The sequence below is a fragment of the Ammospiza caudacuta genome, chromosome 9, assembly GCF_027887145.1.
Source record: "Ammospiza caudacuta isolate bAmmCau1 chromosome 9, bAmmCau1.pri, whole genome shotgun sequence".
NCBI lineage: Eukaryota > Metazoa > Chordata > Aves > Passeriformes > Passerellidae > Ammospiza > Ammospiza caudacuta.
The window spans coordinates 28,355,944-28,380,115 of record NC_080601.1 but is presented as its reverse complement, the minus strand read 5'-3'; the positions used below and the strand labels follow the sequence as shown (position 1 = coordinate 28,380,115).

The window sequence follows — 24,172 nt, the reverse complement described above, 5'->3', positions numbered from 1 at the left end:
TGATTTAATCCAAAAAAAGCACTTGTCAACAAAATATCCTGAAGAATAGGATAGTCCCACTACTTTAGGAAGGGATCTAAAACTCTCCTGTTTACCTTTTCAGAGGCCAACCAGCCTCCAGTAACCACCAATAACCTTCCTTCACCAGCTGAGCCAAGAAATGTCTCTGGGACAGGTTGGATCCATTTGTATTGGGAACATACAAGCATGGTGCTCAAGCTAAATGGAAAAAGTAAAATATTTCATGGCACAGGGTCCCCCTGGCTCTTAACATTTTCTGTGTTAGCTTTTGCAATTCTCTTTCACCACTGAAACAGATCAATTTTTTCAGAGATTTCCCTTACAAGATGTCTCCACCGCTACGTTCTGTGACTTTTCTTGCTTCCTCTTTAGAAATAGCTGCCGTTCCCTGAGAAGATTCCTACTCTGGGTGTCTAAACCTGTCAAAAATGAATGCATCTGGGGGTGTAAGAGCTGGGAGTTGCTATGTTCTTCTGTCTAGGCACAGTGTGACTTTGTTGTTGTATATTAAAAACAGCAGCTGTTGTTGGAGGTAAGGGTTCTGGAAATGAAAAGCATAATGTCCTAATTACCTATGGCAGGGAAAACATCTGTGCGAGAAAACTAATGAAATTAATTCCAGAGCTTAGCAACTGAATACATTAATTGACATTAATTAATGCGAAATTACAAACCTCTGCCAATGAAGTCACATGAAATGTCCGCGAGAATGAAATGGAAAAAATCCTTGAGTTAATGTGAACACAGAAAATCTTCCCCTAGGAAAAAAAGTGAGAACCAGGCACTGCAAGAAGTCTGCTTCTCCTTCTTTCTGTCTCCTGTAGCAAAAGGAGCTTTTCCTGTTGTGCACATCTCAGTGTTTGGCTGTTTGGGAGATTAGCTTAAGCAATTTCAGTGCTCTGCCCTTTAGTAGTTATTACTGGCATTTTAGAATTGAAGCCACGGAGAATTGCGCTGTAAAAGTTCACAGGAATTGCCTTAGTAAATCTTCATCAATGATACAATCACTGCTGCACAGACTCCTGTGATCACAGCAGAAATAGGGATAGTCCCCATTCCTCCATTAAAGCACAATCCAAAAAACCTCAGTCTCCTCTAATGGATGTCAACCTGGCCTGCTCTTTAAAATCTCTTGTGGAGGAGATTCCTTAATCCCCCAGACTTTTTACAGCTCAGGTGGCAGTAGCACCATTTCAACTGAGGCTGCTTTGCTGAACTCAGGATTGGCACATATTTCACTCGGGAGCTTTGTTGTGGCAGAGTGGGAGACCCTTCCTGGAGTTTGTGTGCAGCTCTGGAGCCCTCAGCACAGGAGAGCTGTGGACCTGTTAGAGAAAGTCCAGAGGAGGCCACAAAGTTGATCAAGGGCTGAAACACATCTGCATGTGAGGCTGACACAGCTGGGCTTGCTCAGCCTGGAGAAGAGAAAGTTCTGAGATCCTATAGAGACCTTTCAGCACTGTTAGGGCAAGGAGGGAACATGCTGACCACACAGCACTGTTGGGTGGTGGAGAGACTGTGTCCCCCTGTCCCCTTTTCCTGGCTGCAGAGGGCTGAAAGGGAACTTTCCTGAGCTCACAGGAACGAGCAGGCTGGGAATTATGTCGTTCCCTGCCCTCTCGTGGCTAATGTGGAAAAAATCATGTCCCTCTGAAGGGAAATACATTTCGATCATGCTGCCCAGGCTGTGCTCATTAATGCTTTGCAGTGAGCTGCGAAAGCATAAAATGTTATAAACAGCAGCAACTAATAATACATAGCACTTTATATATTCCAAGAACCCTGCAAATGCTGGAGAAAAAAAATCATCCTTCACTGAACTTTCCTGAAGGTTCGTTACCCTGCATGTCTGCTTCCAGCAGAAGTCAACAGCCCTTAGAAGCAAGGAAAGAAATGTCAAATGATAGATTTTAATTAAAACCAAGATTAAATACAAGTTGGTAAAATTCCAGCCATTTCTATTTCAGTGTAAAATGCTATTTCTCTGATCTCAAGGTGGTAATTATATCAAAGAAGGGGCTGTGTCTCTCCAAGGAAAATTATTAGAAGTACTTTTAACATTAAATACAATGTAGTGTTTCTATCATGTAAGTATGAATGTTAAAAAGCCAAAATTGTTCCTTGTGTGGCTCAGTTTTGTCATAAAACAAAGTGCAAGTTCTTAATGAATCTGGAAGAGTCCAAACAGATTACTGAGAATCTGGTTCTGTATTCTAGGGTAAATTGTCCCCATGAAGAAATTCAAATTGTTTTTCTTCAGGTGACAGATTATGAGATTGGCACCTTGCAGTGCTTCAGAATAGGAGGTGGGGACATCCCACATAGTGACAGTGGATGAGATGGCTGCCATGGCTGTGAGATGGATGGCTGTATTTAGCCATTTAATTTGAAACTGCTAAGACTTCTAGTTACAAGAGAGTGTGGAATGATTGCCCAGGTCTCCCAGAGTGCATCTACCTATGCTGTCAACAGCAAAGTAGGTAAAACCCCTGAACAGAAGCTGGTCTGAGGTACTTTCCAAGTTGATCTGAATTACTCTATAGAGTGTAAGTGCGGTAGGAAATACAGAGGTGCATCACAGAAGGTTCTCCCTTGGTAAAAATGTATAGTTCTGATATCTGATCTAGGGCAGAATGAAAGAAATATTGAGAGGTTGAGGCAGGTAAAGAAGGAGGGATATTAAAGGAAGAAAGTAATCAAGGATTTATGAAGGATGTAGGGGAAAGAAGGGCTCTGTGGTGTTGAATGGATGGTGTCAATTCACTTCACATGGATCTGGGAAGCAAAAGTGCCACCTCAGCAAACAGGTTTATGACAGTAGGAAGAATCTGCACTCAGGATCTCAAGTGTATTGTTTTTGTTCTTTTCCTTTCAGATGCCCAATACATCACCTGCAAGATGCAGAACTGCAGTGAAGCCACTCGCAGCAAACCCTTTCCAGGCTACATTGACCATAACTCCCTGATCGTCCAGGGTGATTATGTCTTTGTTCAGGTGCAGAACACCCTCCTCTCTTATGTGTTCTACTACTTTATATTACATTATTTTGTCTTCTATTATTTTTTCTTGCATTCCTTTGCATGTGTGTTAGTTTGCAACTGCTCAGATCCATAAAGGCACTGAGTGGGTTGGAGCAGTTTGATACAATGCTAACTGTGTTCCTTTAAGCTCTAGTTTCCTATTGCTGTAGGGCCATAGAGTTCCTGCCTGAAGTATGTTCTCTGTGTGCTGGAGTGCTCTGTGCCACTCCTTGCAATCTCATCAGCACTCTGGAATTACTGCTTTTACCCCCCAGCTGGAAAGTGTGTGTCACTCATCTGCTATTACAAGGGAGAAGACCAAAGCTTTTTTCAGTATAAGAGGGAAATAAGAAAGAAGGGAGGGAGTCAGGGAAAGCACCAAAGGAGTAATCGGGCTTTATTGTTATGCCTCAGTTGTGATTATAGTGAAATGGCAGAAGATGGGATGTGCTCAGCCAGGCTGTGTTCCAGGTGAAAGCTGGTGAATAGATTTGAACCACTGTGGGTTTCATTAGGCTGCTGCCAGTGTCCATTTAATATCAGCTGAAGAGGAGAAAAACAACAACAGAATTGTAGGGAATGTGGAGGTGAGCTGGAGATCACTAGCACTAAACTGGGCTTCCAGACAGTTTATATTTTAGCATGCTTGTGAGTGGAATTGATATTTTACATTGGGTTAGTTGATTACTAATTGGCTTCAGTTAATGAACTCAGTCTTAAACACCAGTCTAAATAATCCACAAATAAATCTGGCACGTATGCTTCAGAACAGCTTTTGTGCCTAGTGTGTCTGAGGCAAAAGGGAAATGTTTATGAGGCAGGGAAAACAGGGGTGTGTGTCACTGTTCAGCCACACTCTCACTCCAGAGTGGCTCTGTGTTTGTGCCTCGACTGACACAGGAGCTGGAGTGTTTCTCTTTACCATCCTGCCTGATGCTGGAGCTGGTGTTACCCTTCTGTTCTTCAGAGGAGGAATGACCCTGTGCCAGGTTGTGTGTGCTTGGAGGAATGGATGAACACCCTCCTTCTAGCCTTCCCTTCTTTCCTTGATCTCCATCTGGCTTTTCTGCAACTAAGCCATTTGGAATTAATTAGTAGGCTTAAAAGCAGTAGGATAAAGGAATGGGAGTTTATTTTTGCACTAAACTTGTTTTATTTACAAACTCACACTCTCTCATTAAAAAATATTTCTGGTCTTCCTTCCCCTAACTTTTGCCCAGTTCCCTTCAAAAAAATGTTGAAGAGCTTTAAAATCAGAAATAGTGCTTATTTTACTTAATCTGGTATGAACCTGGCCTCTGTGTATCTTGCATTTCAAACTACTGCAATGCATTTTAAAACACTTACTACTAAAGAAAAGTCTTGATAAGCTCAGGTATCAAACAATTAAAGCAAAGTTCTGCACAGCGAATCCCTTGGAATATTTGTTCTTCAGTATCTTTCATCCAAGGATTTCAAAGTACTTTACAAACATTGATTATACTTCAGCAGCACTGGAAGCCAGAAAAAATTGACAGCTTTTTTCTTTCTTTTTCCCTCCTTTAATAGGTGGTAGAAAATGATATTTTTCATTGCTCTAACCCAGCATTTTCAAGGTCTGCCCTCAGTATTTATGCACTTAAATATATGACCAGATTCACAATAATACCAAATCGACCGAGCTTCTCCTGCCCTCCCTACCTTGGAATATTTAGCTGATCCGATAGCAGATACCTGTGATGGCTTGTCCAGGGCCACACAGGAGCCAAAGCTGGAAGTAGAAATAAAAATCAAGCCTCGTGTCTGCCAATGTGCTGGTGTAATCAACAGCCTAGAGATAGCAAAGAGCAGAGAGTGTTCTGTAAGGCACAGGAGAGCTATGCTCTCAGGAGGTGACATAATGGCCCAGCTGAAGTCAAGACTTCACTATTCACAAGTTTTCACATGAGATTCTAGCCTTTGTCTCTCTTTGCTGAAAATGGGATTCCTCTTGTTTTCTTTTTCAGCCACTGTCAGTTGGATCAATGTTTATTCCTCAGCTGTAACAGCACTGCAGTTTAAGCGATTGCCACCACACTGTGGTATTTCTCTTAACAGCTTTTGTTTGATATTCTTTCTGGTAATAAAAAAAAAACAAACCTGATGATAACTTTCCTGCTTCTCTCATAGCTGACATCAGGAGGAAGACCACATTATTACGTTTCTTATAGGAGGAGCCCATTTGCACAGATGAAGCTGCCAAAGTACTCCCTGCCCAAGGTAGGTTGCTACTGCTAGAATCCCCATATGAATCTACAGATATTTGGGTTGCACAGAGGATCCTGAGTCCAACACAAGTAACTGCAAGATGACATGTAGTGAGGGAAAACAGTATTCTTCCTTAACAGAACTTTTGCAAGCAAGAAAGGACCAAAACCAAAAGTCAGCACTTTGGCTAGTCAAGGACATGAGCGTGAAATGTTGACAGATACCACAGCCCACGTTAATTACAATTTCTTTATGCTTAATTAATTAAGTTTTGGAGGGAATTCTCTCTTTTTTTTTTTTTTGGTCTTAAAATTCCCCTCTCCTCTCACTCTCTTGTATGGGTTGCTTTTTGTGCTTTGCCTCATTAGTAGATTTTAATGGGAACCAAGCAGAAAGATGTCTCTGTGTGCCTGCTCTGTCTCCAGCCTAATTAACAATGGTGAATTAGCATTGGAGATTGAAAGGATATGTCTGCCTTCTGAAGCTGAATTTTTGAAAGACCTGTGTAAAATGTTAGCTTCATTTTGAAGAAACCACCAATTTGCAGCTGGTATCCTAATGGGCTCTTAACAAAGAAAGAGGCCTCTTTTTTTTTGGCCTTTTCATTCTTGATAGAGTCTGTCTTAAGTGAGATTTAAGCTGAAAGGTAGCAAATGATCTTATGGATTCTATAGGAGGTCTAACATCAGAAGACAAATGCATTCCCAGAAACTAAGCAGGGATTGTCAAAAGAAAAAAAGAAAAAAAAAAAAAAGAAAGAGCAAGGTCAGATTTTATGGTAGAAATGTTCAAAGGGATAACTTTGCTAATTTCACAACTGGCTGTCTTTGATTCTTCAACCCAGCAGACCTGTTGATCGTGGATTGACTGGGTGACCTTCATGTAAACAGACTGCAGTTCAAACCCAGCCCTCTGGTGCCTCAGCTTCCCTAGGCTGCTGTTGCAGCCTTTACTGCTGTTCACAGCCCTGGAAACCAGCTTGCAGCACAGTGAGGACCTCACCAGAAGCCATGAGGTCTTAGCTTTTACACAGGAGATCTGTGGTCTGCCTCAAAATTTTCAGCCACATTTTAAGATACTTTGAAACTTCCTTCTGAAGCAAGTGAAAATACTCTGTAAATCCACATCAGATTTAAATAGGTATTATTTGAAAGAGCCCTTAGCAACAGAGCTGCATTTTAGCATGATTATTGTAAAAGCCAAATAAAAATTGTGATTTACAGCCAATGCAGACCATCTGTAGAGACGCTGTTTGCTTTAAACTTATTGTTTCCTTTAGCCCACACTTATTTTTTGTCCACCTTCTCAAAGAATTCACTGGAAGCCCAGGGAAAATGTGCTAGAGTTAAATTACAATGTGTTCCAGAGAACAGGAATTGGAGCAATATATTCATGTTATTTGACCCAAAGAAAGATGCTTTGTCACAACCTCAGAATATCTTCAAAGTCTGGAGAGCTGCGTTTGGCTTGGAAGGAGCTGCAGCAGAGCTGTGGCTGTCTAGGAGGCTGCCATCAAAGCAAAATAGTCACTTTTATGAAAAATGCACAGAGAGTTATATTATTCAAGGAATTGGAACATACAGCTTCTTTTATGCCCAAATTCTCTTTCATCTCCTTCAGCCTAAGAAAGAGGGGCCAAATTTGGTAAACAGTACTAAGTGACTTCTGGAATTGAAGATGGAAATACCAAGCTTTTTGTCTCTGTGTGTCACTCCTCCTGAGCTGGAGGCGTGTGATGGCAGGCAGCCTTGGCAGGTGATGCTGCTGCTCAGGCAGGATGGCCTACAGCAAATCAAACTAAAATATTATTCTTGTTGACATTAGCAGCCTTGTAGCTACTTTGATTAAAAGCCTAAATAAATAAACTTGAAACTCTGTTCCATTCAAGCAGATGCCTGCCTATGTGCATACAGGTTGTGTTAACCCTGTAAATAGACTTTATTGAGACCTCTTAATTGTTGCAGTGATGTTGATCTGGGGGTTGATGCTGCCTATTCCATACCACAGCACTACAATATGGGCTGTGTCACACACTGTAGTGCACACAGGGTGCATTTACTCCAGTTTAGACCAATGCACTGGGCAGACATTTGAGAATATTGAAGCAAGTCAAGCAATTTCTCTTTTATAAACACCTGGTCTTAAATGGTATTGAGTTGAATAGGGATGGGATGGGTGCATCTGGTACCTCTGTTTTGAACTCATCACCTGCTTTCAACCTCAGGATGTACATCCTGATGGAAGAAGAAATAACAACCAAAAAAAATAAGAATACAGACCTTAAAAGAGCTGACAGCCCCAGTAATTTCACAGAAGGCAAAGGCAAGAACCAGCATCTTCACAGACATTTTACAGAATATTCTGAGTTGGAAGGGACCCACAAGGACCACCAAGTCCAGCTCTTAAGTAAAGAGCCCACTGGGGAGTGATCCCACAACCTTGTTGTTATTAGCCCCATGCTCTGACCAACTGAGCTGGCAGAATAAAACTGGCATTACACATCCCTACCACTTATCTTGCCAGGAAAAATGTTCCCTGACCAAATGCAGAAGGGGCAATTGTTCAGTAATTCAGAAAGCCTTGGCTTTCAGTCAGTTGAGGAGACACCTGATCAAACCCATGTACAGCATTGTGTTACTTTTGTCTTTGAAAAGGCAAAAGGGACAGATAGTAGAACTGCATATTAATGTACTTCCAGTATGTTCTGGAACAGAGAGAAAAAAGCTTGGGCTCTCAGTAGACAAATGCAAGGGGAGCCCCTAAAGGTGATAATGACTGTTTGAGACAGGTGCTTTGCTTCACATTCCTGTCCTCTTCCATCTCTGTAAGGAGCTTGTGCTATATCAAGATGAAGGCTGTCTTTTTGTATTATTCCTCCTCCCCAAGAAATTAATCCCTATCCTGAAAAAACGTACATAATATGATATGCTGATTAATTTTAATTTTCCCAATGTGGAAATGAAGAAATTCCAGATGCTGGTCCAAGATCTGTTTGATGCTCATTTACTAATCCTTTTCTATCAAAGCTGTGCATCATTGCTGCATCTGTTGGACAAGGCCATATTAAGAGGAATAGTTAATTTATTCCCAAAGGCACACAGTTGGAATGCTATCTTTTTTGACTTCCTGCATTACATATATTATACCAATTCCATCTCAATCTCTGCTTCCCCAGGCTTAAATTCCTTCAGCCATACTGGAATCTTCTGTAGATTTCCATCTTACAGCATGCTCTGATCAAATGCAGGAAGCACCTAGTGAATAAATTAACTCATTTCCTTCTTCAGCATTTGTGAAATTGTCTTTAGTTTTCTCTGGTGTTGATCAAAGTATCTTTTTGCCCCTCTCCTCCAGTTTTTACAAAACTATTAAATGAAATGGTAAGGTAATGAGGAAGTACCTTCACCAGGCAAAGCAAGTTTTAGTTTCTGCCTATGTTTAAATGCAGAAGCCTGCCCATGTGTGCCCATGTGCAGAAATTAACACTTGTGATTAGAGCTGTGCTAGCCAATGTTGCCTGGAGCACACTGGGAACACCTGCTGGTGTAGATCTACCAGCAGGCTGAACCAGGGTGACAGTCTGAAAAGAGGAGCCACTGACAAACAGCTGTGGCTGTAACTCCTCCTGGCACAGCTGGAGCTGAGAGAGGATGTCTGTTCACCACCAAAATTAGTAGGACTCAGTGGGACTTACATTACTTTTCCTATTGCCTCGGGAATTAAGCCAATCTGTTCCTTCACAAATCGAGCCCATCTTCTGGGACATGATTTTCTCCAGTGCAAAGAAGAAAGTAAATCAAGTGCATATTCATCCACTCTGTATTCAGATCTGGATCTGGATGAACAAGCAACTGTTCTGAATCTTAACTCCATGGTGAATCCACTTTCAAATTCATAGATCAAATTTCTTCATTATATTACTTTTTTATTTTTAAATTACAAGACTTCATCTGGAAGTATTAATCCTCCGTAAAAAGCCACCAGACACTGAATTTTCAAAGACTATTATTAGCAGAAGGGAGAAGTAGCATCTGCTTCCAAAGAGTATATTTTCTGATAAAGTTCTCAGTTTTCATATAGAAAGTCCTGGCTGAGATTCATGGAAGCAGAATAACTTTAGGATATCTGCCCAAAACAGACTGAACAGCTGAGTCTTCTGGGAATCACCTGGTGCTAAGAAATCTTCATTTCTTTTCCTACCTCCACAGATTTTTATGGCACCAAAGAACTCAGGATGCCTCTGCTGGGCAGATAGAGCCTGGGAATTTGATTATAACAATCTCTCTCTTGGTGGCTTTTTCCATTGTAATGGAAAATAAAATAAAATGGGTAATAATTTCTCCAGGCATTGAAAGATGAGATCAGGTTCAATAGTTCCTGTTTTTTTCTTCACTTATGCAACCTTATAATTGCTTCCTGCCTGCTGTAACACAGAGAAGCAGAGTAGAACAAAACTTCACTCATAGTGCTGGTGATCTAACTACATATCTGTTCTTTATATCTAGTGAGGATTAAGGTTGTTTTTCTATTTCTTGGGGTGTGCTGTTTAGTGTAGTGGTCCAGGGCCTTGGCTGCAGCCCACATTGTCATTAGAAACAGTAGATAGCAGCAGATGTTCCCTCATTAGTTCCTACTTGTATCAGGTCCTGAGCATATTTGGCTTGTGAATGCTGGGCAAGAAGCAGATGTTTCAGATGGTGTTTTTTTTTCTTCTTCTTTTTTTTAAACTCCTACACTATTAATATCTGTGATTCCATAGTCATGTGTGGAATCACTCAGATGCTAAACAGAAAAAACCCCTAACAAATAAACAATCCTTCCTATTCCCCAGACAAAATTTTCATTAAAACGAAGGTGTTGGTAAGGGGAGTGTAAGTGCTGCTGTTTAATGCTGTAGTGCCAATGGTAATGTTCAATTAACACCTCATCAGTTAATTACTACTTTGAAAATTGGCAGAAGAGAGCTGGTGTAAAATATTCATGGATGGAATACTTGCTTAGAGTGGCTGTGGACAATAAAATAGTAAATTGCCACTGTATTGTCTAGTGAGTTCCCCGTTAAACTCCAGCCTAAATATATCCCTTGCTCCTCCCCAATTTCTTTGGTGCCATTGGAAATGGCAGCACAGAGCTCCCCCAAGTAACCTGCCTCTCTTTTCTTTCCCCAGGACATGCATGTTATCAGCACAGATGAGAATCAGGTGTTTGCAGCTGTTCAAGAGTGGAACCAGAACGACACGTACAATCTGTACATCTCCGACACCCGAGGGGTCTACTTCACCCTGGCCTTGGAAAATGTCAAGAGTAGTCAAGGGCTGGAGGGGAATGTGATGATTGACCTCTATGAGGTATGTCATAACTCCAAATATCTCACTGCTGTCTCAGAAGCTCACATGATGCCAATTCCCTCCTTGCACATCAGTGTCATAAAATGCATGTGAACAGCGAAGCCAACAAATGACTAAATACAGAGTTTTACCCTTCCTGGATTTACTGCTATATTCACCAGTAGGTTCTCAGGCGAAGAACAGCTCATGGCTCTTTGATGCATAGGAAAAAGTTGTGGAATTCAGTTCCACAGTTGCTAAGAGGAACTCTGTCAGCCAAAATGCTGCTTGGACCCATGTTGGCTCTATGGCTCTGAAAGCTCCCAACAGTCTCAGTAGTATCATTCTCCAATATTTGCTGCATTTCTGGCAACCTAATCTCTTGTTTTAGAAGAGACTGCCATTTTCAGCTGTCCTTGTCACCTTTCTCAGCTTGGACTATTCTGGGAACTTAAGTAGTTATTGATATGCTCTCTTGGGCTATCCCATGTGCATGGAAACTCTCATACTTCATTTTGATGCCCTTTTTACCCTGAGCCTTTTTCTGAACAAGTGTGCTCTGCTTAAGCTCATGGTACAAATGCCAGTTTGCATTGGCTTCTATAATCTAGGACAATTGATCCTAACAATAGGACTTCTAATGTGCCCTTGTCCATCTCTTGCTCTCCTGCCTGTTTTCCCTCTGGAACATTCAGCTGAGGAGAAATTAAATCCTCAGCTGCTGTTCTGAGGGTCAGGTTCTGTTTTCAGGTCTCCTCCAGGGTATTTTTCTGACCATTTAGAATAAAGGTCATAAAGTAGATGTGAGTGCCTTTGAGGATGAAGATGCTTCCTGTACTTCCCCATCACTGTCTCAATATTAGCTCTGCTCTGTAGTTTTCCTTCCTTCCTGCCCTCTACTTGGAAACCACCTTGAATTGTCCAGAAATCTCAAGAGTTATACATCAGTGCAGATGGACTGGAGGAGGATGGGCACTGCCATTTCAGTCATTTGGACATTTTTTACCATTAATCTCTCTGCAGTGCTGGCAGCCTATGGAAAAACTGTTGCCTCTTATTACTGTCAGCTGGGGAAGCAGCTTTACTGCATTATGTAAAGGTGTCCTACATCCCAGGGGGTAAAGAAAATCTTTTGTTTTGTTTTATTCATCTGATACCACACAGCAACCTGGATTGAAATTGATGGGATCAGACTTAGAGCATCATATCTGCTGAGTATCTAGATAGAAGGAATATTGGCTGACACAGAACCTGGCACAAACCTTCCTTTCAGTTTGATGTTCTTGCTGGAAGAGAACAGAGCCAGCCAGCATGGTTCTCTGAGTCAAATTGTTATAGTGATCTCGGGAAAAATGGAGAGGAAGGCAAGAGAAGGAGAAAAATCCATAGATAAATTAAAAGTAAGTGGAGAGATTGCCAAATGAGTCCTTCTCTGGTGGCAGCAGTATATTTAAAAAAGCATCAACATTAGAGAAGATGCCAGAGAAAGGCCTGTTTAATTTGCATGTTTGTCAGGTGTTAGAAGTAAGTTCTTCTGGTTGCAGTGAACACGTTTGTGTGTGTAATTCCCAAGCTGATTCTAAATCAAGAATAAATCTGCTCAATGCTGTGAAGCAGGGAATTGGACTGGGTACAAAGAAATAAAAATTCTTTCATGTTGTCTCCTTGAGCTCACAAAAAGGCTGTCCTAGAGACCACATCCTAAAGTGAGGGAAGAGCTAAATCACTGACCACAGTCTGAGTGCCCTTTCTAGTTCCTGTGTCTGCCCAGGCTGTGCTGGAATGGTCCACAGCAAGACAGTCCCACCTGTGACAATCCATGACTGAGGTGATAACAGACTGTGAGGTGGTGTGTCTATAGCTGTGTCTATAGCTATGGTATATGTCCCTGCCACTCTGGAAATTACTTTTTCCTAGAAGTATGTATGTTGGCTGAGGAGTATGTTCAATGTATGAAGGTGGTAATGGGGAGTGAAAAATGTCTTAAGAGTTGTATGCTCAAGTGTCTTGTATGGATCTTTCTGAAGCTGTAGAGCAGCATTAGTATCTGCACAGAATGCATTCAGGGTGGTGAGGATTCTACAGTTCCTGTGGAGGAGCTGATGGAGTGCTTTCCTCTCTGACCACTGGTAGTCATGCACTCGCTTGCCTGGGCCTTTCTCTGCAATCACTGTGTGAGCAGCAAGGCTGAGCAGCTCCCTGTGTGTGTCAGGGCTGTGTATGTGCAATTGGTCTGTCTCTTCCTTCTGAGAGTACACAAGCATGTGTGTGCAGTCTTTTTTTTAAGATAAAGCTGTCCAAGACTGACAGAATAACTTTGCTTTCTCAGGAAAGGATTCTGAATCCCAGCCTGTGACTAGAATCATAAAAAGAAAAAAAAAAAATCAGGATTTCAGAGCACTTTTATTGCTCGATATATAAAGTGCTCTTTAATCATTTATGGCCAGCGTTTCACAGGGACTATATAATAGAACAATTTTGGGACAGCAGCAAAGCAAAGTACAACTGCAACTATAGGCTGTAGCCTCTAGTAGTAAAGGCAGAAATATGTGTTTTTTTCCATCCCTGTCTATTCATGCACTGTCACTGTGAGACAGGGGTACCCTTGTCTTTTCAGGGTGCCTTTCTACTAAAACAAAGAAATCCTGAATACTTAGTTGGATAGGGTCTAACAATCTAGCTGGTAAATTGAAAAGGTTATCTTTTTTCTGTTTATATCCACAATGAATTAGTTAAATATTTAATTTAAATACTATTGCCCTTTAAAGCAAGCTATGTCAAAGTCTTTATGAACTTCAAGTGAAATTCAGGATGGTGCTATTTGAATGACTAAGTACATCACTGTGCTGTACCTAAGCACTGTGTATAAGTAGTTTCACAGCATGTGATTTAAAGTGCAATAAGGTCCTGTTCACTGGTAGCTGTAGCATCCAAATCCAGCCACATAATTAAATGGGTTGAGCTGTAAAAAGCTCTAAATCTGCTGTGTAACTGTTTGCCATGCCATGTCATTTAATCTCTGTGAATAAAAACTCTTGATGAATGATTCTCTCTGCTAATTCTACATCATAAGCAGAGGTGAGGTGGATGACTGGACAGACTTGCTGGAAACCAAAAAGTTTCTCATTTACCCCCTCCTTCTCCTGATATCACTTCCCTTTTTATTGCATCACTCAGATTGCAGAATGACAGCCTAACAAATTCATTCTCAAGCTGCAGCAGCTATTGGGCTATTGATTTTCAGTGTGCTGAGAAGATGGGAACATTCTGCAGCGTGAGTTGTGGTTTGAGGTTGACTCTTTTTTTCTCCTCACTCAGATACTTTTAGGCTTAGTTCCAATGTGAAACTGTTAGTGTCATGTCTTTGCAAAATCCTCCTGCAGGTCTGTGGATTTAAACTGTTGGGTAAAACACCAGGAAAAAATGAAAGGATGAAGACCTCATTGCCAGCTCTGTAACTGGCATTCTGTGTGGCCTTGCTTGAGTCACCAGTGCTTTGGTTTCCTCAAAATACAAAATTGTAACAAAAATACCTCTGTGCCCCAAGTTATCCCATTGAAACACTGATAATTATTGTTTCGAAACACATTGAGATCCTTAGATGAAATGTCTGAAGAAGGCTGGATGAGAATAGAAACACTGAAATGCAAGTTTGTGTGTGTGTTGCTGTTTTCTTCACAAGCCCAAAATTGCTGCTGCTTCCTGCTGCTGCTGTGCAAGAGAAAAATAATTGCCTGTGCATGTTTCATCTTTCAGGGGGAAGGATGCCTACACAGTTGAGAGGTTGTCACTTTACAGATAATGCTACTGACATCTTGCCATGTTCCCATGATGATTCTGAAATACAATATTTCTTTCCCATTTGTCATCTTTGCACCTATGATGGCTCTGTCTCTTCCCCAGCACTCCAGCTTGCCTTTGATGTACATTGGCAATTCTGGCCCTGACACTGACCACACTGACAGAGCCATCAGAGCCCTGGTGGGTTTGACAGAGAAAACAGGACATGCACAGAGCCTGTATGGACTTGATCTATTTTTCAGCCATGTCAATTTTTCCTAGGTAGCAGGGATAAAGGGAATGTTCTTGGCTAACAAGAAGATTGACAACCAAGTGAAAACTTTCATCACCTACAATAAAGGGAGAGACTGGAGTTTGTTGCAGGCTCCGCACACGGATCTGAGGGGAAATCCCATTCACTGTCTCCTAGTAAGTACCTGAGGGGGGAATTTGGGGGGTGATAATACCCCAGAACAATCTTTTTTCTACCAGGTAACATAACAAAAAGAGGGCAGCTCCCCTCTCCATGCAATGTCTCATGGAGTGCAGTGCTTCAGGCTTGGGCTTCCAGGGGTTTGTACATTGTAATTTACGTTAATTTAATTTAATTTCTGGAACAAATAGTGGATCAGCTGCCTTCTGCAGAAGTGCTGTGTTCCCTGGAAGAGCAGGGGAAGCTGGATGCTGTGTCTGGCAGTCAGTTCTCTGGACACTAGATGGGAGGCGAGAGCTGCTGTAGCTCAGAACTCTGAGCACAGTAACTGGAAACAGGCTGAAAGGAAAAGAGAGCTGGGATTGCTTTCAGGCTGCTCTCTTGACATTAATATTTATTAACATTCATCATTTTCTCTTTGAGCTCATAAGTGAGAATCGACACATTCATCCAAATATATGTGCAGCTTTGTGTTGGTGTAAATTGTATCCATCTCTGTACTTACTGATATAGATCTACACACAGCTACGTCTTTAATCATCGTTATATGCAAACAGCTTCCAAGAGGGAGAGTGAAATATAAGTAATGTGAATAGAATTGGAGACCTCTATGAAGTTAGAGAGCCTAAACTGATCTTGACATATTTTTCAGTTGATGCAATCTATTCACAGTAGTGGGATAATATTCAGAACCCCTGTATTTGAGATTCTCAATAGCTTTAAAATTATACTAATTCTAATATGGTTCCAGGCAGAATCAGGGACCCTATTTAGATTGCTCTTACTGCTCCTGTCCTGTACTTGCATGTTGTTTTGCATCTTAAAAAAAAATAATTTCTCATTTTGAGGCATTAGAATCTGAATCAGCATTATATTTTGTAGTTGAATGCTACACTAATCTCTTAACTGAATGTCATGCACTATTGAAAGAGCAAAGAATAAATATTTGAAGCTGCTCAAATAATTGATTTTTTGATTGAGCCAAAATGCAAGTCCTTCATTTCCTCTCCAGTTTGGACAAAATGAATAGGAAAGACTGAGAGTAAGACAGAGGAGTTATTTCAGAGCATGACTAAATTCTTTTGGGTTTCAAATTTTTAAAATTTGTAACTAAGTGAATTTTTATTAGATACTTCTGTGTGGTGAAAACTAAAAAAGATGGCATGCAAAAAACTTATCAGGCATAAAGCCATTCCGTTCTTTGGAAGGGACTATGTAAAGAGGCCTTTGTGTTTCAAATAGATAGTATAATCTAGTTTTAACTGAAGTGAACATATTCAGTAAAAAAATGCTGACATTTTGACCTCAAATTATAACCAATTTAATCAGAAACTCAAGATTTTTATTATATGATATGATAGTATAATATCCTAGGGGACTGGCAAGGCAGAAGAAAAAAAAAACACATCAGAAGTAAAATAATAAAAGTAGACTTTATTTTTTTTCCCATGAATTTGAAGTTAGAGTTCTGAAACTGCTTTTCTGGTATTTTTGTGCAGGGATCATGCAAAGTCTGACTTGCCACTCTGGTTATAAGTGAGCCTATAAGTGCAGGAATTGGGTATTTTGTATACAAGGCTATACCTGCCACTGTAGTTGGCCATTATATAATGGAAGGGGTTAAATATCTTTGTGTGAAATAGAAATGGACAGTTTTTATGAAGGGAGAGTGAGTTATGGTCCCTTTAAGCCTTACCTTCCTTACTGTATCTTGCTACTATATCCATGGGCATGAGAAGATCCAATAAACTTCATTTAAAATTAGACCAGATATGCCTGAACAAGCTGGGTTCCCTTGGGGGTGATAAATTTGAACAAGCCAGGCAAAGGGTCAGGAGGAGGTGCAGAAAGTGTGGGCACTTGTAGGGACACAGTGAGAACTGACCTGGAGAAGCACATGGTTCTCTGGGGATTGCATCTCCATCCTTGGAGCTCCACTGTACATAAACCACTACTTAAACATTAGTTTGTTTTTATTTTGCACTCTATGCAACCATGTACTTGTTCTGAGAATTACTTCCACCTGGGCAAGCTCAGTAGATGTTTGTCATGCTGTTTACATTTCTTAAGTGCTCTGTGACTTGAGCTGGAGTGCAGGAATTGTTCTGTGATTTCAGGGTGCTGAGGGAGAAATCTTCAATGGACTTTAACCTTGTATCTCAGTCTTTGTCCTTCCAGGAGAATGGGAAGTATTTTATCAGCCCTGCCCTGTGATAAGGCCAGAAGAATATTTAGCCATGTTGATTTTTCCTCTTCTCCAACATTGGGTAAAACAGGCAAGAGGCCTCTTTCATTCACTCCTCCATGCTTAGGTTTTCACCAGCTTTTGGAATGGCAGAAGGGCAGGAAACCTCAGCTGAGCATGCAGAATCTCAGGTGGTCAACTTGCAGATTTGAAAGAAAGCAAATAGCTGAAATCTGAATTAAACTTACTCATTTGGTTTTACAGGAACAGACAGTCTGCTTGCCATAGAAAGGGAGGGATAGAAGTACAGAAAATGTACCAAACCACAAAGTGAAATAGCAATTCTGCAAGAGAGACAAGCTATTTAAAAATCCCATCTGAGGTTCACACCTAATGGTGGGGAAGATGAAGGCAGAATGTGGAATGAAAGAATTCTAGAAATTATAGAGAATAAACCACAGAAGTTGGGAGTGGTAGGAAAGTTTTTGAAGCAGAAGCACTCTAAGTTTACTTTCCTGGAAATAACTCAGGGATCCATAAGGGTTTTCTGCTGAGAAAAAAGGCAGAGAAAAGGAATTTTCCCCTGCTCTTAGGCAATTCTGTTCCTTGTCAGTGTGACATAGCTTAGCATTTAAAACACTTCACAAACTCCACTCACCTCTTCAGCCACCCCTGCATCACTGGTTTTACCTCCTTATATCAATTGCTCCTTTTCCTTCTAGACATAACTGTTCCTGACATGATTCTGCTTTTCCTTATGGCGCAGATAAGTGAATTCTTCATAGTCCATTGTACATGTAGTGTCTCCCATCCTTGCTGCACAGCAGATACTAATGCTTTCCCACTGCTGCTTTTCAGCATAATTGTCTCCAGCAGTAGCTCAGGACTCACAATGACATATGTTCCAGCTCATTGGCAAAATGGGATCTGCCATTTCCCAGAGTGACAGCACAGTCCCCAGCCTGTGAGTGCAGTGCTGTGTGCTCTGGGCATTGGGTCTTTAAACCTAAACTAAGTGAGAATTAAAACAGAAGTAAGTACATAGCAGCTAAGTTGTTGGCTAAGGAGGTTAGGAAGGAATCTGGTTGAAGCACAGGGCGAGCCAGACAAAACCATGCCTCTACTGACAGTACAATCCAGGTGGTTTTTCAAAAGGACTCAGAATTTCTTCACATTTTTTGTGAGACAACTCTAAATAATGAGGAAGGAGGAAAGCAATGAAATTCCATCTAATCCCAGGGTTTTGTTTTTCTTGTGTATACCACTTGTATTCTAAGATGAATATACTTAATCTTCATGAAATAGCTGCCAAGGTATTTTATTCCAAAGATGCTGGGTTAGTTCAGTACTTACCAGGTGTTGTGAAGTGGTTGACTGAGGAGTAGTTGTGTCTAGCAAGAGATGAGCCTGGGAGAGTTAATCAATTAGCTTTCAGGGATGGACTTGTGGTTCAAACACAGGGCTGAATCTCAGGAGAATCTTGATTCAATTTTTGGGTCTATCTCAAATTTCCTATGTGACCTTGGGCAAGTCATATATTTTCTCTGTGCCTTGCTTCCCCAGACATCTGTTTATTCCCTCCCACATTTTTTTTTGTCTTTTCCATAGGAATTTAAAAGGATTTCAGGATAAAGACCCTCTTCTCATAAAGGGGGACCTTTATGCCATCTGCTGCAGGGTATTTTAAGCATCTAAGTGAGGTGTTTTGAATATGTCTCTTGAAAGTGTTTATCTCTTTTCATTATTCCTTGCTATTGCAGGTGAAAAAATACTGTGACTACCCCTAGGTTTGTGAATGGTGACCAGCATCATCTTTGTGTTATATATAATATTTTCTCTCACTTCTGATGAGGGACAGCCACTAATATATTTGGTTTGTATTGTGTCCTGCCATTGGAGATAGTTCAGGTGGGCTGTGCAGAACAGCCAAAAGTGGATTTGTGGATGTTTATGAGAAATTTTACTAAGAACTCATGAGTTTCCTGAGGGGGGGCCCATAGGAGTGTTGGCTTGAAAATATTAGGAAGCAAGTAATGAACTCCAGCATAATTGTAAACTGTGGCAGTGGGCAGAGAAAGGGGCTTTATCACCTGTGCTTTATCTTCTATCTAGAGTTTAAATGCTCCATGATGTGGTTGCCTTTCCCTTGGTGGCTGTGCAACAGTTAGCACAGATGGAAACAAGACAAGACAAGGAAACACAAACCTGTGATTCTGGTGATAATAATGATTTTAGTAGCCTGTTGGTAATGACAAAAAGGACAGAGAAAATTGATGAAAATTCTGAAACCCAGTGAGATGTCTGTATGTGAATTAAGCTGTGGGAGCTGGAGGAGGAGCACAAAAGGACCAGCAGAACACAAAACAATTGGAAAAATACCTGTTGATGAACTGTATAAGGACAGATTGAGAAGGTGTTCAGGGGAATGAGGAAGAGAATGCTAACACAGAGTCAGGATGTGGGGGGGCCATGGGCAGTAACTTCAGGTGTTTGGCTAAGAGTGGAAAGGTTGGCTTTCACACCATAGCCAGTTGGCACTACAGACTCTAAGCATTACTGCACTCCAACCAGTAAGAAGTCATGCCACTAAAAAGACTATCTGTCTGCTTAGACAGATGGCATGGCTTTTAATATTGGAGAGATATTATATGCTATATGCTATATATGCTATATCTGTGAAATGAGATAAATTTGAAAGGAAGCCTCTGGTAGCACAAAGATTGAATCTTAACAAGGCCTCATCTGAGTTGGGAATGGGCTGAGTTGCCATTAGGTTCTGTCTTCAGAATGCTGAAGTGGGCTTGGAGTATGTTAGTTTTAAAAATACGTTTTCTATTTAGTCTTCTCACAACCTACCCAAATGTAAAAGGAAAGAGTTCATGCTCTTGCAGTGCTTTTCCACTTCCTGCATTCGTGTCAGCTCAATTTGTTTTCCAGTCCCTCCCGGCGCCCCGGGCTGCTCCCGCGGCTGCCCTCGCAAGGCTGTCACTTGGAGTTAGGCTGCTCAGTACATTCCACTTGGCAGCTTGTGCTCCCTGCTGCACACCCACGTCCCCTTTTCCTGTCTCACATAAGTGAGAGCTCCCGTCTCTCCTCAGCACCCTCGTTTGCCTTTGCCAGAAGAGCCCTGCCTTTCTCCACAGGAGAATTGCCATTTCAGTCACGTTCACCTGCTTTGAGATGGGATGGATAAGTGGCCCTCCTCCAGTGACCTTTGGGACCAGGTCTCCTATAGAGGAGGTCTGCAGGGCTCTTGGGGTCACAGCTCTAGCCTTTAGGCAGCTGGTGTTATTCAGGAAAACCTGCCCCCTTTGAGCCTGAAGATTCCTCTGCACAGCCCCTCTTACACGGCTGGGCAAGCTGAAGAATGGGCTTTGCTCCAGTTCTGCTCCTGTGTGATGTCCACTCGGAATGGGTCAGTTTGCTTCAGGTTTTCTTGCCAGTATTTTTCCCTTGCTCCTCCCTTAGCCTGTTTCATGAAGGGCTCTTCATGAGGTTTTAAAGAAAAAAAAATTCTGGAAATAAAACCCGAGTGAAGAAAATAGCATTCAGAAATTTTCAGAAAATATCACATTACAGATTTGGAGGGAATTGTAATGGCAGCCTTGAAAATCTGCCCATCTGTCTTACTTTCTAGCTCAACTGATTTATTCTGTACCACTTGTGTCTTACCTGAGTACCCAGAACACAAAATCAATAGCAAGTAGGTAAGGTTTCCATGGATGTATTTGTATTGAAAACTTAAAGGTCACATCCAGATGGGCAATGAAGCTTTGCTTTAAACTTGAAATGAACACTTTCTAGTTGTGATACTTTTTTGTATTTATTGCAGTGCATTTCAGAGCAGTCATATGTCAAAAAGAGTTAAGAAATGGTATGAAATAAAGTTTTTTTCCTTGGCTAATTAGTGGCGATTCAGCACCACACCAGTAGGGTTAAATTGCTTCTTGTTTCATAGATAGCTTGGGCAGTGCTGCTCAGAGTCATTTCATATCTGCATCAATCTGCATGATTGCTTCTCACAGAGTAGGAGCCAGGAGCCTCAGGTAGTCCTTACCATCATCTGCCTGTGCAAGCCTGGTCCTCTCCTTTCAGGTACAGCCTCAAAGATGTGGTCCTTGGAAGGGGGTTTCAGCCTGGTTTCAGCCTGGTGCTTCAGATTCCCACTGGGAATGGGTTGTGTCAGAAAATGATGGCAAAGTGGCTGTGCCCATCTAAGGGATTAGGAGGAAATACAGAAAGACACTGTATGTTTCTAGGCCTGTGGAAACAGGAGCATGGATTTTTGTTTGTGCTTTTTACTTTTATTTCCCCTTTCTCCATAGCCCTATTGCTCCCTTCATCTTCACCTGAAGGTCTCAGACAACCCCTATACATCAGGAAACATCGCCAGCCGAGACACTGCCCCCAGTATTATTGTAGCTTCAGGTATGAAACATTTAAAAATTGCCTTGTTTGATGTGCAAACCTGGATAAATTCTGGAGTTTGTGGAGGGTGTTGGATGGTTCTGGGGTGCCACACCCCCAGTATTGGGAAAGGAGGCAAGCTGTCAAATGAAAATCCTTATGGGCCTTCAGCTTGTCATATGCTTTTTATGGAAACTGGCCTTCAAGACAGAGGAGATCATGTCTAGCCCTCTACTCCTGTGAGCATAAGATCAAATCAGGGTATTTCCTTTGCATGTAGAGGAGTTGTATATATTGGGTCTTTTATGTATTTTTTTCAAACTGAAACATCTTCCCTCTTCCCCCTTCCCTCTCATTTTCCTCCCAAACCCAGAAGTTCTACAACTGCAAAATAAATAAATACATTTACTCCCCTGATTTGCTTATTGTTCTGTTTCTGAGGGTTCCTTCACTAACCAGTGCTCATCTTACAGGTAATATAGGCACTGAGCTATCAGACAATGACATCAGCATGTTTGTTACTTCTGATGCTGGGAACACTTGGAGGCAGGTAAGTAGCACAGAATCACTGGTTTAAATACAAATCAGGAAATATCATAAAAGTAGATTCAATCTGTCACTTACTTTTTGTTTCATTTGGTTTGGGGTAGCTTTTTCTCAAAGGTACCAAGATGTTCAAAGAGAAAAACTGAATATGCTGTTAGACTTCATATAACAGAAAATTATTTTTATTATTCTGTTCAGAGTTTGACTTCACTTTAATCCCATAGAAAAGACAACAGAATAAATTATGAACAATAAGGGGAGAGAAAGTGTTACCTTTTACTGTTGTAAATCCCTCATCCCAACCAAACTATTTTTCTTTTTGTCCACGACTATACTTATCCAAAACTCAGCAGTTTCACTGGTCTATTTTTTCTCACTTCAGCTGAGACTCACTTCACCTAAGCTGAGTTGTCCAAAGTTTGTTGTCCATATAAGTGGATTATTTTGCAGAAAAAGTCAAAATTCAGAAAAAGGCAAAATTCAGTTTGCCTTGTTCAAAGCTACCTGCCTGTGGAAAGAGACTGGATGATGAAATTATATCCAGTTCCTAATATTTAGTGGAGTCTCACCTCCTCTAATGTGTTTATCTTCAGATCAGGAAATTCTGTTTACTCCTATTTTCTGAATGGGATATCAAGTCATGGAGAGAAAGAGTAACTTTCTCAGACTAACAAATGCAGCTGTAGAGACTGTAGAGCAGATGTTTGCCGAAAGTTAATATAAAAAAGACACAGGGAGAGAAAATATTTTCCAATATTTGATAATCCAAGAATCTAATTATTTTGCAGTGTTTGACCAGCCTCATTTTTCTGCCTAAATCAATTATTTGAGATGGGGCCAGACATGTGCAAACACATGAAATTCTTCTTCAAACAAAAATTTGTCATCGAAAGGAGGGAAATTGTTGATCCTTGCAAAAAGATCATATTTCTAACTTTCTGTCAAGCAAGAGAAGAATGGATTTTCCATGGACCTGGAAAAAATACCCAAAAAATAAAAAAAACTGAGTCCAGGAAATATATCTATAATTTCCTCTACTTTATTATTTTCCTAGCATATAACTGTCCTGTGTCATGATCCTGCTTAAAGAACTGTGACATTTTCTTGATTCTTATGATAATAGGTTTGAATTAATACCTTTTTTTTTTTTCTTTTTTCAGATCTTTGAGGAAGAGCACAGTGTTCTGTACCTGGATCAAGGTGGAGTACTTGTTGCCATGAAACACACATCTCTGCCTATCAGACACCTCTGGTAATGACTCCATTTGTGCTAAATGGCTGCTGTCCCTCTTTCCATATGCCAGGAAGTAGGCACTTAGTATGCATCCAGTCTTCTGAAGCTCTAGAAAGTATTAGTTAAGATACTGGCAAACATTAGGTCAGATATAGCTAAGAAATCCTGGAAATTACAGTTTATATAATTTTGGCTTCGCCAGATCTGAGATATCATCAGTGTAATTCCACAACACTCCTGATTTAGCACATCTTGGCTTTTTGGATTTGTTTATTTATTACATATGTGTGTGTGTGTGTGTATTGTTTATGCTTTTGTCTCTCATTAAGTTACCAAAGTAGTCCTAATTTCAAAATTATTGATGAACTTGCCTTCTGTGTAGGCTAGCAGGCAGCACTCATGAACCAGAATTTTGTTGAATACATTCAGGGTTATGTAGCTGATAATGCAAAAGTGCAGTTAGCATTCATGAGTGAGGAGGCAGTGTATACCTTTGTGCTGTTCTGAACAATTTATTTCCACCACAGTCAATGTGATATCAAAATCTGAAGCACCCAGACCCAAGTCTTAAAAAATGATGAGTGGTTCTAAGCTTTCACTTACACTCCCCACAGGGAGGACTGCTGGTCTGAAGAAACTCATCCTCCCGAAAACTAACCTCAAAATGTTTTATACTGGGGACTCAAAAGCCAGATGTTCAAAATCTCTAGTTTATTTTTTTAAAAATCTTATGCTAGACTGTATTTTGCCGTTTGAGCATCAATCTTTAACATAAATTCTAGTTTCTACCACTTAAATATTGGCCGTGGGTTAGTGGTATGATGCCAGACAAGCTTGATCAATGCTCTGATTTATGATGCTTCCCCAAAAAATAGTTATTTAAAGGACAAAAAAAATCAGAATCCAATAAGAGAAGCTGTTTTCTGCTTCTCCATAGCAGCTGCAGTTAACTAGAGAATCCCTTTGAGTAAAATAGGAGAGTAAGGAAAGAAG

At 40.8% G+C, this 24,172-nt stretch overlaps 1 protein-coding gene across 3 annotated transcripts in view; it reads left to right on the top strand.

Annotated features, from left to right (window-relative positions):
* Positions 1 to 24,172, top strand: part of LOC131561595 (VPS10 domain-containing receptor SorCS1) — a 256,935-nt gene that overhangs the window by 185,620 nt on the left and 47,143 nt on the right. For all 3 annotated transcript variants that reach the window (XM_058810941.1, XM_058810942.1, XM_058810943.1), the window contains exons 7-13: positions 2,897 to 3,015; positions 5,190 to 5,279; positions 10,436 to 10,615; positions 14,657 to 14,803; positions 21,318 to 21,420; positions 21,873 to 21,949; positions 23,106 to 23,197. In XM_058810941.1, the coding sequence (XP_058666924.1) occupies positions 2,897 to 3,015; positions 5,190 to 5,279; positions 10,436 to 10,615; positions 14,657 to 14,803; positions 21,318 to 21,420; positions 21,873 to 21,949; positions 23,106 to 23,197 (808 nt within the window). The remainder of the gene's footprint in view (positions 1 to 2,896; positions 3,016 to 5,189; positions 5,280 to 10,435; positions 10,616 to 14,656; positions 14,804 to 21,317; positions 21,421 to 21,872; positions 21,950 to 23,105; positions 23,198 to 24,172) is intronic.